Below are 15,127 nucleotides of genomic sequence, written 5' to 3' on the forward strand. Positions count from 1 at the left end.
AGCACAAGTCTGAAGTATTTGCTATTTTCAAGAAGTGGAAGACTTTGGTTGAAAATAAAACAAATCAGAAAGTTAAATGCTTGAGATCCGACAATAGAGGTGAATATATCAATCTAGATTTCAAAGAATATTGTGCTGTGAATGGGATCAGTATGGTGAAGACTGTTCCCCGAACGCCTCAAGAGAATGGAGTAGCTAAACAAATGAATCGAACATTGAACGAGCGTGCTAGAAGCATAAGATTGCATGCAGGGCTGCCTAAAACCTTCTGGACAGAAGCTATTAATACTGCTGCCTATTTGATAAACAGGGGACCCTCTGTTCCTCTTGAATTCAGAATTCCTGAAGAAGCTTGGAGCAATAAAAAGGTAAATCTTTCTTATTTGAAAGTGTTTGGTTGTTTATCATATGTTCATATTAATGAATGTGATAGGAGCAAGCTTGATCCAAAGTCTAATAAATGTTTTTTCATTGGTTATGGTGATATCGAGTTTGGTTATCATTTCTGGGATAATCAAAATCGGAAGATCATTCGTAGCAGAAATGTTATCTTCAATGAACAGTTTCTCTACAAAGATTGTGTTGGGAAGACATCAGAGGGTGATTCCAAGTTGGAAGAGACTGGTACAGTCGATTTGAGACAATTTTCAGCTGAATATATACCGGTTGTCGAAGAAGAACAATGTGTTGTTGAAGATGAAATCGTTGAGAACGTGGCCCAGAGGTAAATCAGCAAACACCGGTATACAGTTGAGAAGATCGTCAAGGAATCGAAAACCAGTTGAGAGGTGGTCTCCATCTCTGAACTATATCTTGTTGATAGATAGAGGTGAACCGGAATGTTATGAGGAAGCAATACAATCTGATGAATCAATTAAGTGGGAGTCTGCTATGAAAGATGAGATGGACTCTTTGATGTTGAATCAGACTTGAGAGCTCACTGAACTACCAAAGGGAAAGAAAGCACTTCACAACAAATGGATCTTCAGGATTAAAGAAGAACATGATAAAACCATGAGGTACAAGGCAAGGTTGGTTGTGAAAGGATTTCAACAGAAAGAAGGTATTGACTACAATGAGATCTTCTCTCCAGTAGTTAAATTGATGACAATCAGAACTATTTTGAGTTTGGTTGTGAAAGAAGACTTTCATCTTCAACAAATGGATGTCAAAACTGCTTTTCTTCATGGTGATTTAGATGAAGAGATTTATATGCGACAACCAGAAGGATTTGAAATCAAAGGAAAAGATGAGCTTGTGTGTAAGCTTCAAAAGAGTCTGTATGGTTTGAAACAGGCTCCAAGGCAATGGTACAAGAAGTTCGATAGCTTCATGAAAAGTAACAATTTTTTGAGGTGTGAAGCTGATCATTGCTGCTATATCAAGAGGTTTGATAAATCGTACATTATTCTTCTTCTCTACGTTGATGACATGTTGATTGCTGGAGCAAGCTTGTATGAGATTAACAAGCTCAAGAAAGAGTTGTCTGAAAAGTTTGCAATGAAGGATTTGGGTGCTGCTAAACAAATCCTTGGGATGAGAATTTTCAGGGATGAAGAAGTTTTCGAGCTTTCACAAGAAGAATATGTGAAGAAAGTTCTTAGCAGGTTCAACTTGTATGATGCAAAACCAGTTACTACCCCCTTAGCTAGTCACTTCAGACTATCTAAAGATCAGTCACCTTCAACAGAGGAGGAGAAAAATTACATGGTCACTGTTCGGTATGCCTCTGCCATTGGTTGTATTATGTATGCGATGGTTTGCACAAGACCAGACATAGCACATGCAGATTCATGAGCAACCCGGGTAGACAACATTGGGAAGCAGTAAAGTGGATACTACGATACTTAAGAGGAAGTATGGGTCTCGCTTTGTGTTTTCGAAAGTCTAATATGGGTTTAAGAGGATATGTTGATGCTGACAATGGTGGTGATGTTGATAGTAGGAAGAGCACAATAGGGTACATTTATACTCTGGGAGGTACTACAATCAGTTGGGTATCAAAATTGCAGAAGATTGTTGCTCTTTCTAGTTGTGAAGCAGAGTATGTTGCTGTGACAGGAGCTGCTAATGAGATGATGTGGTTACAACCCTTTTTGCGAGAATTGGGTCAAGACTACGAGGGAAGTGTGTTGCGATGCGACAGTCAGAGTGTCATTCATTTGGCAAAGAATCATGTTTATCATGGCAGGACGAAGCATATACATGTTCGTTATCATTTCATCCGGTCAGCTTTAGAAGATGGAGTATTAGCTCTTGAGAAGATTCCCGAGAGTGAGAATCTAGCTGATATGTTGACGAAAGCTGTGACAAATGAGAAACTGAAGTTGTGTACAACTTCAGTTGGTCTTCTTCGTTAAGACACCGAATGGAAAGCCACTACCGATCGAGAGATGATGAAGTTAGTCTCCAAGTGGGAGATTGTTGAGTTATGGAGCCTACACTTATAATAAATTCTACATTGTTAATTAGAGTTTATTGAGTTTTCTTTTTTTGGTTTTGGGCTTGGGCCTGACCAAAGTTATTTAGGTTTATTACCTGAATGTTTACCCTATAAATATGTGATTATTAAGGGTTTATATTTAGAGACAGAATTCAAGAGAGATAAAGTGTGAGGCAAAAACTCTGTATTCCTTTTTCTTCTTCATAGTAAATCTGGTGGTGGCTGAAGTGGATGTAGCTCAATTTGAGTGAACCACTATAAATCTGTGTGTTCTTGTGTTCTTCTTTCTTGTGTTTTTACAGATTGTTTTCAAACAGGTCGGATTTGGGAGATACAAATCCTAACATAACCTGCCTCCGCCATCGACCATTCCTCCAGGTAAACCCTCATCTCTTTTATGATTCATGTTTGATTTTTCACGTTTCTTCATTTCTTCATTCTCTTAATCGCAAAAGCAAAAGATGACATTAACAAATCCATGTTTAAACCTTAAACTAATATTTGACAAATTTATAATGTCTTCTTCTCCCTTTTAAAGTTGTATGTCGAGTGTTTGTTGTTATTGTGATTTACGTGTTCCTCCTCGGGCAGCACCAACAAATCTGGTTTACCTGGAGGAATGAATGTGTGTATTGTGAGAGAAGATTGAGAATTATTATTTTTTATTTGAATTAATATTTTTTTTTGATAATAACAATTATTAAGTAAAATTAAATTGCCACGTGTATGCCACTTGTCTTTATTTTTTTATAAATATAAATGTCACCTAATTTATTTTTAACAGACATCTATTTCCGTTAGTGAGAAACCTTATTTTGTAAAAATTGGCAATGGAAAACCCTAATTTGCGAGGTTTTAAATAAGAGGTCCGATATTACAATTGACACTCAATAAGAAGCCTCAATTTGTAATTCTGGCCATTTATTATATAAACTCAAATTTATATCTAAAACAAACATCTTCAAATATATTATTTCAGTCGGTCTTATTTTTTATCTTTGAATTAAGGAGAACTAGTATGATATCACAACCATTATCCCTCACTTAAATAAAAACACTTTAAGATGAAATTAACCCGTGATCTTTTGGTCACTTAAACCGATTCTTACCACTATATTATATTTGCGAATTTAGTCAGTCTTATCTAATACATAAAAAAAAATGTATATTCAATTTCCAAAAATAATATTTAAATTTAAAGTGAGGCTAAGAATAACATAAGACATATGGAAACAGAGAATAAACTTACCATCTTTATTCTCTATTTCATATATTTTTTACTTGTCTTGTCTTATCAAAAACCTATACAAAATATAATTGTCAATTTGTCATTAAGTCAATTATTGATATTCAATTATATATATATATATATATTATATATATATATAATATAATATATAATATATATATATATTATATATAATATATATATGGAAATTTGATGAAATGACCTAATAATTCTCGCGTAAATGACTTGTGTCTAAATTTTTTTTTCCAAATAATCATTTCCTATTTTTAGTCAAAAATACTTCGTCGCATAATGCGACAGAACCTAATTCGTCAAGTGTGTCGTCGCGTGTCGTCGTGAGACGCGACTGTGCCGTCGCGAGACGCGACCGTGCCGTTGCAAGACGGAGTATTTTTGTCCGAAAAATAAGAAAGAATAATTTGCCTAATTTGTATTAGGCGATGATCATTCGCACAATTAAACAATTATTAGGATAATTTCATCAAATTTCCCTATAAATAAAAGTTTTAGTCTTATCTCATAATTCTTTTTAACTTTAATAATAATAATAATAATAATAATAATAATAATAATAATAATAGTGGTAATAGAAGGAAGAATACATACATACGTTAATGGTGTAAAAGAAACAACTCTATTATTCCATCATCCTCTTCTGTTCTTTGGTTGATCGGTCGGTCGGTCACATTTTTGTTTCCGGCGAAAAGGGGATCAACTTTTCTCTACTCTAATTTGACTTTCTCAAGAACACCGATCCGTGCGTGCCGTATCCATGGCTTCTCGTAGGCGTATGCTTCTCAAGGTTATAATCCTCGGAGACAGCGGGTAAGAAAGACCTCATCGCCAACAAATTTATCTTCTTACGATCTTAATCAGTCAATTCATGCTTCTATTATTCAAATTCAACCATTCCAATAATCAAATTCCGATCTTGTTTCATTGAAAATGATTCCCTTTTGTTTTTTCGTAGATCTAGAATATTTCTCTTAGTTTTTGAATCAATTTTGGGCATTATTCTAACATGGGTTTCCTTTTTTTCTTCTGGTAGGGTAGGGAAGACGTCTCTGATGAATCAGTATTTTTCTTGAACCCTACTTTTTCATTTCTAGATTGATCTTTTTGTTGAGTATTTATTTGATTGCTGAAATTATGTATGTACTCTAGGTATGTGAATCGTAAGTTCAGCAACCAATATAAGGCTACCATTGGTGCTGATTTCCTGACTAAAGAAGTTCAGTTTGAAGATAGATTGTTCACTTTGCAGGTGATCTTATACCCTTTTGTCGAACCTTGAGATGATTGATCATTGATGTTTCTTCACAATCACATTGAAAAATTGCCAAAGTTAGATGAAACATTTGATTATATGCTTCAATATAATGATAATTGAGGATTATATTTAGCTTCTTAATTGATAAGATTTGTCTGGTGTGCAGCAACAATGCTCTATATTTGAATCCAAATGATCATAATACTTGATTTAATGGCTAGATTATAGAATCCATTTTATGTTTCATTAAATTTATCGATGTTCTGATTATCCTTGCAGATATGGGACACAGCAGGACAAGAAAGGTTTCAAAGCCTTGGTGTGGCTTTCTACAGAGGAGCAGACTGTTGTGTTCTCGTGTACGATGTTAATGTGATGAAATCGTTTGAAAACCTTAACAACTGGCGGGAAGAATTTCTGCTTCAAGTACTTGGAATATATTATTTATCCCTTTAGATTAAAATTTCTCTAAAAGAATTACAGAATTAACTAAGTTCCTTTCTTCGGTCAGGCCAGTCCACATGACCCTGAGAACTTTCCGTTTGTTGTCTTGGGAAACAAGATAGATGTAGATGGCGGTAACAGCAGGGTGGTACGTTGATTTTCTTATTTTGTTTTTTGCGATTTTCAAAAAAAAAAAAATCAATCTTTTGCTTTCTATCAGGTTTCAGAGAAGAAAGCAAGGGCATGGTGTGCTTCGAAGGGAAACATACCCTACTTCGAGACATCTGCAAAAGAAGGTTTCAATGTGGAAGCTGCTTTCGAGTGTATAGCCAAAAACGCTCTAAAAAATGAACCTGAAGAAGAACTGTGAGTTCCCAATAAACTTGAATTCGTTTAACATTTACTGTTTCCTCAGTATGGTATGTGAATTGAAAATCATAATCCTGTTTGGAAGTAGTAAATGGAAGGTGCGTTTGATAAAACAAAAAATTAAACGATGAATATTGAATTTTAAGTACTGAATCAAGTGTTTGAAAAATAAACCAAATGAAAGTATCTGAATTTGAAGTACTAAATGTTGAACTAATATAAGAAAAGTACTTAAAAGACTAGCTTATCGAATTAGATCAAATTTTGCAGCTTAATTTGAGTTATTATCAAGTCTTAAACTATTTATCAACTCAATATCAGTGGTAGTGAAGGTGAACAAAAAAAGAGCCTGTTTGTTGTCGGTTCTTAACAACTTTAGCTAAGATTTGAAATGCATAATTTGTAAACAAGGCTAACTTTATGTAAAACTTTGTTGTTTGGAAGATATATGCCTGATACAATTGATGTCGGAGGCGGAGGAATGCAGGCAAGATCCACTGGTTGTGAATGCTAAAGAAAACTGCTCGATTCCATTTTATTGTGCAGTGTTACGTCTATCTTAATGACTTATTATTTGTTATTATAACCTCGATCTGTATCCCGATCCCTCTGTTATTATTCAGAACAAAAATTGTTTCTTTGTTCGGCTTCTTTCTCATTTGATTTCCATTTTCCATGATGTATTCTTTCAGTTTGTGGTTTAAAGCTGAACATTTTGCTATACTACAAATTTTCTCTAAAATCTTCCAGTCTTCATGTAATTTGATTGTTTTTTATTCGTCGATATTCTTATTTTTAATGCATTTTCCCCAATTTTCTTGATTATTGAGGACTTGAAGCTAAGTAAGCTGATTTTTTTCTTCTTATTCTCTGAAACTAGATTTTTTTTGTAGTGGAGAATATCAAAACCCTAAATTGGAATATCAAATTCCGACTCTTCCTATGTTTTATCAAGACCTTGTATTTGGCTTATCAAATTATTTTTATGTTGGATGCACGTAGGATATGAAAATATATATTAATATTTTCCTCCATTTAATAAAATAAAATATATAATAAAGTACTTAAAAACTGAGAAATACAATAGACACCGCGCTTAAGTCTTTGTTCATGAGAGATCTTAAGTCTTTGTTCATGAGAGATCGTTGGATATGGTGGGGTTAACAAAGAGAGATCGTTGGATATGGTGGGTGTTAACCCGATCATTACATATTTAATGTTGGTAACTTCTATTCGTTATTTAATAAAGTCATCAAATCTAGTTTTTGTTGGAACTTGTTAGGGAATTCTAAGATTAGTTGGAGTGCTATTCATTGAGAGATTTTAAATTTTTAAGGGACAACAAAATTAAGCATAAGAGTTATATTATGACAAGTCAATGTCAAATGTACATCTTAAGGTGGAGAAGACTGTGCACCTCCTCCACTTTGAGTCTTGTGGTTGGGTTTAAAGTCTTTATTTAAATTTTGACTGAGTTCAATGAGTTATTTCTAAATTCATTAGTAATTGTTGGAAAGTTTGAGTGGAGGTCTAAAACGGTGGACTTTTATTCCCGTTAATTTTTGGTGGATTATATGATTTGAGCGGAACCGAAAAACCTTCAACAACAATTATAGACGACCATTGATGTCCATTCAAAATGTTATTATCATGACGCTGGTTGAGGTAAGATCCGGTAAGAACGTGGACTCGTCTTTTGAAAGATCTTCATGCTCGGTGATTTTGTATTTTTATTTTTCTCGTTTTGTTTTTCATATATCTCCGCATTTTTCATGTAATATATTTGTAGTTGCTTTAACGATATTTTAATTTTCATGAATTATTTAAAAAAACAAGTACTTAAAATTTATGTATTTTCATTTGGTCCTTTCAAACATTTATTTTTCACATAAGTTTCCTTATTATTACTTAAAATTCAGTTTTTCATAAATGACTAACACACAATATTTTGAAGTCAATATAGAAAGTTAAGTTGTCCTCTATCACCATATATTGAGATTTCAACAATGTTAGATTTATGGTGATTTTGAAAATATTAATTTTTTTTTTGAAAAAAGACTTTAAGTATTAACATATAATGATAAAATATCTATGAATGAAATAATATTTAATTATGTTTGACTTTTTATAAACCGAAATAGCTCCTTTTAGGTGACATTTGAGTTATTAAAGTCGGTAATCTAAGTCATAGACTACCTACTATACCTTCAATGAAAAATTGTGGAGGACCTAGTGAGTAGTGAGAGCCTTGGCTTATCATCATGTCTTGTGACCAAGAACAAATATGTCAAGTATAAAACAATCTATCACCAATTTCTGAAAAAGAAATATAAAATAGGACACAAGCATTCCAAAATTTACCACATTTTGTAATTCTATGTGTGCAGTTGGACCACAAGGAAGATGACAAATCCTAACACCATCTGGGACAACATTCAACATCCGTAAAATCATGTGCTCAATAACTTAAAAAAAAAAAAAACCAAATTCCATAGTTTTTTTTTTTAAAATTCTCTGCATATTGATTCTCAAAATCTTATCTAAGAGACTAAATATCTTTATTCAATTCCCACTAAAAAAATTTGAATTAAAAGTTATATTTTTTTAAATGACTCATTTACATTAAAAAATAATAAAAATCATTTAAACACAACCACAAACATGATAGGAAAGAAAAAAAATATAATACAACCATATTACCTAATAGGTTATCATTCATAATATTATTCGGAATCCACCGATTTTTCATATCGTTTTCTGACATGAGCTCGTCGGGGAGTTAATTGTCTTTCTTGAGTACCTACGAACTTAACCTATTCATAATCCACCGTACCCTGAAGACTGATTCCATCGATTTTTCGAAACAAATATTAAAAATGTTATAATAATAATATTATGAATGATACGCATCGAACGACTATAATCATTGAAGATTCAATAATTTTTCTCAAACGAGATAGTACACCAGAAAATAATTGGGATGATAACCCAAATATGCAGATCTGTCAATTTAGGTGCATGAATTCACACTTCCCAACAACTATTCAAAGACTCGGACATCACCTAGTAAATTCTAGTAATACTTTAAAAAAGACTACAAATACTAATCACTCATCGACAATATAAAAGTAATTGAGTTGTCGATTCAACTTTTTGTGACACATACAATTTTTCATAATACAACATTTTTTTAATGCACGTATCATTCGTAAAAATTTTACCGTGAATAACAATTTATTTAAAAAAAAAAATTTTGAATGAAATTATTTACTCATAAAAAATTTCTTACAACAAAAATTATCTTGAGAAATAAATTATAACAATGTCTCGTATTAAAACTAAAGTGATATTTACTTACAAAGAGAATAAATACAAGTTCAATAATAATAATAATAATAATATATAATATATATATATATATATATCCGTTAGTGGAGAAAATTTTAATAGATAAATTGTTTATATTACTATAAATTAGTTAATGTGGCTCATTTAACTTAGACATTTAGGAAAGTCTTCAGATATAGTTTTTTTTTCTCTTTACTTGTATTCCTTTCAAAAACAAAAACATGAAAATGACTTTTTTTTTTTTTTTTAATATATATATATCCGAATTTATCTAAAAGATAGGATAACAAAGATATTTTAAGATGATTGTGGCATCCATAAAGCTCCTTCTCTGATTTCAGTTTTGTTGCTTATGGATTTGGATAATAAATGTCATTTTTTCTAAAATATGTGTTACCGACTAAAGTTCTTTTATTTAATTTAGTAACATATGTAACAATAGTTTTCTGTTTTAATATTCAAAATAAAATACTTAGAATCAACAAAAAAAAAAAAAAAAATCAAATATAGTGAGTGAAAATTAAACCATTTAAACCCAACTAACTAATAAAACTACTTAATTTATACTCAATAATATCAAATAATAATTTAATGAATGCTAGATGAATTTTGAAGAGGAGTGAACCAAATTTATTATAAAATATAATATTTAAATGTCAAGATCAAGTTATAAATATTTTATTTAGAAATAAAAAAATAAGTTCAATTTTATTAATAATTAGGGATGACAATGTAACGGATCATAATAAGGGTGACAATCTAAGTAAGTTTCAGGTTGACGGGTTCGCGAGTGGAACAATTTTAACTTAAATCTGACATGTTTAGTAATTCGAGTCAAAATTTCTAACATGAATCTGACGTATTTATTTGTGATTGACCTGAACCTGACTCGTTTGATCTGTTTGACCCGATTTACTTAACTCAACTCAAACCAAACCCAATGCAATTAATTTACATCTCTATATTTCAAACTAAAATGACATCAATACAAAATAAAAATGATGTTAAATTAAAAATCCGTTTAAAAAATAATATCAAAAAAATTAGTGAGTGAATAAGAAAAAATAACACAAACTCAACAAAATAAACTTATAAACGGATTATTGGGTCTACTTTGGGTCATGTCAAGTCGACTCAATTTTGACTTATTTATTAATTAGGTTAACAAACTGACCTAATTTTGATCCGAACAAAAAAAATACATGACCCTTACCTAATTGTTTCGTGTTCGGTCTGGGTTGTGTTTTCATGTCGTGTCTAAATCACAGCGGAGAATGCATTTACCATTTCGGTCCCATTTTATTTCGTAATTTTTTTACTACTATTCTTGTCCCGTTTTTGAGAATCCCCGTGTAAGGCGGTTATATCTCATTATCTAAATAAACAAAAATTCTTTGATAAAATTATACAAACTTAAAAATTATATTATATATAAAAAATAAATTTAAAATTCTTCTAAAATATGAAGAATAAATAAATATATAGGCGATGTATGGTCCAAAACCAAAATAGCTAGTCCAAATTAATATTTGGAAATCAATTTAGATTACAAATTAATCTGATAAATACTCAATTTTAATATTTCATACTCAAACATTATTGCATAAATTATTTTATCACTCAATTATTAATTAATATATTAAAATACTTTCTATTTCTTTAAAAAAAAATTATCCTTATATATTAATGTTTTAAGTCTTTTAATAAAAAAAAAAAAACTCAAATATTCAAAATCCCAGCCCATCAAAACAGGCTAGCCTATTAGTGTATTGAGAAATTTAATTTAGTATTTTTAAAGGGCTTAGATGTGAACCTTACAACAGAGATGTATGTATTTATTTTCCTCGGTAAAAGCAAATAATATGAAAAAAATAGCTAAAATTAATTAATCTTAATAATACAAAATTAGAATTAATTGATTTATTTTGGGCCTCACCAGCTTTATCCATAACAGTACAATTTTTGTAAGAGAGAGAAAATAATCACATGAAGAATTATGGGTATTGGGTTCCTTCCATTGACATGTGACATCAGCAGCTTCTTCTCAGACCAGACTGAAGAAGAAGATGAAACCCTAAATTCCTTCATATATTCTTCACAGTCAAACCATCTTCTTTCTTACTTACTTCCAGTCACATTATTACAGTATAGAGAGAGAAGATGTTGGAGGGAAAGGGTTTGATAGAGGATACAGACATGCCGGAGAAGATGCAGATGCAAGTCATGGCAGCAGCTTCACAAGGTTTGGATCTATACGATGTGGTTGACTGTAAATCCATAGCTGCCCACATCAAAAAGGCAATCATTTCTATACCCTGTTCATTGATTTCCTCTTTTTCTTTCTTTCTTTTTCTTCTGATTCTAAAAATCAAAGATTTGTGTTTTGATCAGGAACTGGACATGAGATATGGAGGAGGATGGCAATGTGTGGTGGGATCAAACTTTGGCTGCTTCTTTACTCATACAAAAGGAACTTTCATCTACTTCACTATCCAGACTCTCAACTTTCTCATCTTCAAAGGTGCTTCAAACTAGAGGAACCCAAATTGCTGATTCTGTATATAGTCTATTGGTAGATCTTCATTTGTAATGTGTTTGACATTGTCCTTGTCTTGAAATAACTTAAGAAACACAAATGATGGTTTGCAAATAAGAAATTCCTAAACAGGACTCAAAAGTGGTTTATTCTTGAAATGAGCTTCTAAGTTATCAATAACAAGATCAGCCATGGCTATACAAGTCTCAATTGAATCACTCCCAACATGGGGAAGAAGAACAACATTATCAAGACCCAATAATAATTCAGGCACTTCAGGTTCATCCTCAAACACATCAAGCCCGGCACCTCCTAACCGACCTTCAATCAAGGCAGACACAAGCTCGGGTTCATCAACATGTTGCCCTCTTCCTATGTTGATTAGAATTCCATTTGAACCTAATGCATCTATCACCTGGCGATTGACTATGTGATGGGTTTCTTTTGTTAGGGAACAAGAGATGAAAAGGATTTCACTTTTTGCAGCTAAGGTTACAATGTCTGGATAGAATTTGTAAGGTGTGTGTAGTTTCTTTGACCTGGAATGGTAACTTATTTGACAACCAAATGCTTCAACTCTCTTGGCTATGGCAGAACCAATCCTGCCTAATCCAACAATCCCTACTGACTTCCCACTGAACTGATATCAAACAAACAAACAAACAATCAATTTTCTATAATTTAACTAAACCCTAGAAACCAATCAATCATACAGATGTAAAAAGACATACCTTATTAGTGAGATGGAAATCGCCGTTCATCCAAAGACGATTTCTGACAAATGAATCTGAAGAAGATATCTTTCTCAAAGTTGCTAATGCAAGTCCAACAGCAATATCGGCTACGTCGTCCGTCAATACATCAGGGGTGTTTGTAACCCTAATATTTCTGGATCTACACTTTTCCAAATCGATCTTGTCCAATCCGACGCTGTAAGTGGAAACGATCTCTAGATTCGGCAATGAATCTATTAGGGCGGCGTCGGCTCCGATTGAAGTGTTTCCGACTACGGCTCGGATCGATTGAGAAATTTGATTCAGAAGTTGATCTTTGGATGAAGCTTTCCATAGTCTGAAGAGTTTGAAACGCTTTTCAAGTTCATCTTCTAGGTAAGAGAACATTGGAGTCGTCATCAATACACCAATTTCCTCCATTTTTTATTTTCAGAGGAATTGCAATGGACCTCCAAACTCAAACTTCTTATTGAAAATTATTCAACTAAATTAATATTTTATTTATTTTAATTAACCCAAAAAATTAATATATAAAATATATGTAATGTCTTTTTCGAATGACACTTTTTTAAAATAACCCAACAAATATATATATATATATATATATATATATGGAAATTTGACGAAATGACCTTAATAATTGAGTTATTTGTATCCGTGGTCACCGGTTAATTTATATTGCTCTGGTGACCACTTTATTTTTTTGGGACAAAAATACCATTCTTGCGTAACCCGAAGTGAATTTTTTTTATATAAATACTCAAAAATTTTCATTTTGTTATTTTCTTTCTCTCTCTTTTCTCGCGACGGCACGACGGCGACGGAACTCTAACCATAAACGAACACATTATATAGATCGATGACGAAAACTCGTTCTAATATCAGGTGATTGGATCGATTTATGTTATTAATTCTATTATGTTCATCTTTAAACCCTAAAACATTAGGTTTTCTTATTGTTCATCTTGATTGTTCATCTTGTCGATGATGATGTTTGTAGTTGATGATGCTCTGATTTGGTTTCGTTTCAGAAAAGGTTTATTTGATTCTCACGACTGGCCTTCCCGTTATGCGAATGGCTTCCCATTACGCTAAGGGCTTCTCATTACGCGAAGGATTTCTCGTTACGCGAAGGGCTTCTAATTATCTCAACATTCTACTAATAACAATTATCTCGTTAATTGGAGAGCTCTTCGACGACGGCGACGACGGACAATGAGCACGACGAGCGTGAGCTCTGTTCTACATGGTACGTTTATCCAATGAGACTTCATGTTTCGTGAAGGGCTTCACATTTCGCGAAGGGCTTCACGTTTCGCGAAGAGCTTCACATTTTGCGAAGGGCTTCACGTTTCGCGAAGGGCCTTCCTTTTGGCTTATTTGGCTTGATAATCTTATTTGATACCCATTTGTTTGGTATTCTCGCAGTTTGTATTTGCAGCTGCAGCTCTCCGCGTTATGGCTACAACAAGTGAGTTTTCTTCTGTCACTGCCTTTCGGTACTTGCTTCCCGTTTCTTTGCAATCTCTTTGTTATATGTGGATTTTATGTGAATAAGAAGACTAGTGGAGTAGTCTTTACTGATCAATAATGAGTTTTTTTTCTTTAGCAAATTACTGAAATCAGGTGTGTTTGGATTCATTTGGGTTCTTCATCTTTTTTCATAATTTGATAATAATGTTGATAAAACTAAAAAGAAGAACTTTATATTGTATCATTTTTGCTTATATTGAGTGTAACTATCTATCTCCTTTTGGTTTATCTGATTTATGGATCTTTATGAATAAAGAAGTGAAAATGAAATTGTTCATTTGAAAAGCTAAATGTATGTTTTTTCAGCTATCTTGTTGCTGCTGTTGGCATACAGAGCTTGTGGAGTTTGTCATTAGCTATAGCTGATATATATGCCCTTTTAGTTGGCCGGTGTTTGCAGAATAATAATATAATTGTTGGCTTATTTGCTACTGATGTGGGGTAAGATGACTGTTTGATTGGTATATAGTTCCATTTATATAGTTTTTAACTAATAGAAGTTGCATGTTTTAAACTATTTTGTATGATTTTGAGTAGTCAATGGCTTTCCTATGTTGGTTTGCTGCTTTTCCATCATTTATCTTGAATTCCTGGTTCTTGGTATCTCGCACATGAATTTTTGGTTACTTATTTCTTAGTATATCGCAAATGTATTTTCCTTTCTTGTACTATTATTTTCTTTAAGGTGTGAGTAATGAATGCAAGTTTGATTAAAGATGGTATTTGTGTTTGTAAACTAAAGCCTTAGTTAATTAGAAATATGAGTGAAAAGTTGAGTTTAAAACACCTGATATTTTTTTTTTAAATGGTCATGCAATTGAGAAATATAAGAAGATTTTCTTTATGAATCAGATCTTGGATATAAAATTTTAGCATTCCTTAAAAAGAAACATTAGCTATTTGGGTTCAAAATCAAAGCAATTAATCAACTAAAATCTCTTTCAGAAAATGAAACTAATATACACATATAAGTAATTAAACAATAGACCACTCAAAAGTATAAAGCCCCAACAAAAGATCTGCTGCCAAAATATTTGAAGCAATCAGATGAAATAAATAACTATTAAAAAGCACGTGGCAAGGACTTTCACAAACATTATCTTCTTTGTCATCGTCTTTGATCCCTCTTCTCTTGGCAGGACACATTTGGACTACTAATAATGAATTGTAAGGATCGTCACTCATACAAATGACTAGTTAA

At 32.2% G+C, this 15,127-nt stretch overlaps 3 protein-coding genes across 3 annotated transcripts; 2 read left to right on the forward strand and 1 right to left on the reverse strand.

Moving 5' to 3' along the window:
• Positions 1–4,319: 4,319 nt before the first annotated feature.
• On the forward strand, positions 4,320–6,600 carry LOC124945239 (ras-related protein Rab7). The gene is made up of 7 exons (XM_047485634.1): positions 4,320–4,517; positions 4,741–4,767; positions 4,857–4,956; positions 5,242–5,388; positions 5,474–5,554; positions 5,627–5,772; positions 6,220–6,600. Exons 1-7 carry the CDS (start codon positions 4,465–4,467, stop codon positions 6,287–6,289), a joined length of 624 nt encoding a protein of 207 aa, XP_047341590.1. The 5' UTR covers positions 4,320–4,464; the 3' UTR covers positions 6,290–6,600.
• Positions 6,601–11,001: 4,401 nt separating this feature from the next.
• Positions 11,002–11,741, forward strand: LOC124910540 (dynein light chain 1, cytoplasmic-like). Its single transcript, XM_047451201.1, has 2 exons — positions 11,002–11,421; positions 11,515–11,741. The coding sequence occupies exons 1-2, from the start codon at positions 11,284–11,286 to the stop codon at positions 11,656–11,658; spliced, it is 282 nt and encodes a 93-aa protein (XP_047307157.1). The 5' UTR covers positions 11,002–11,283; the 3' UTR covers positions 11,659–11,741.
• On the reverse strand, positions 11,511–12,844 carry LOC124910539 (glyoxylate/hydroxypyruvate/pyruvate reductase 2KGR-like). The gene is made up of 2 exons (XM_047451200.1): positions 12,391–12,844; positions 11,511–12,299 (listed from the first exon to the last, which is right to left on the reverse strand). Exons 1-2 carry the CDS (start codon positions 12,811–12,813, stop codon positions 11,784–11,786), a joined length of 939 nt encoding a protein of 312 aa, XP_047307156.1. The 5' UTR covers positions 12,814–12,844; the 3' UTR covers positions 11,511–11,783.
• Positions 12,845–15,127: the final 2,283 nt, after the last annotated feature.

This window comes from Impatiens glandulifera, chromosome 7, assembly GCF_907164915.1.
Source record: "Impatiens glandulifera chromosome 7, dImpGla2.1, whole genome shotgun sequence".
Taxonomy (NCBI): Eukaryota; Viridiplantae; Streptophyta; class Magnoliopsida; order Ericales; family Balsaminaceae; genus Impatiens; species Impatiens glandulifera.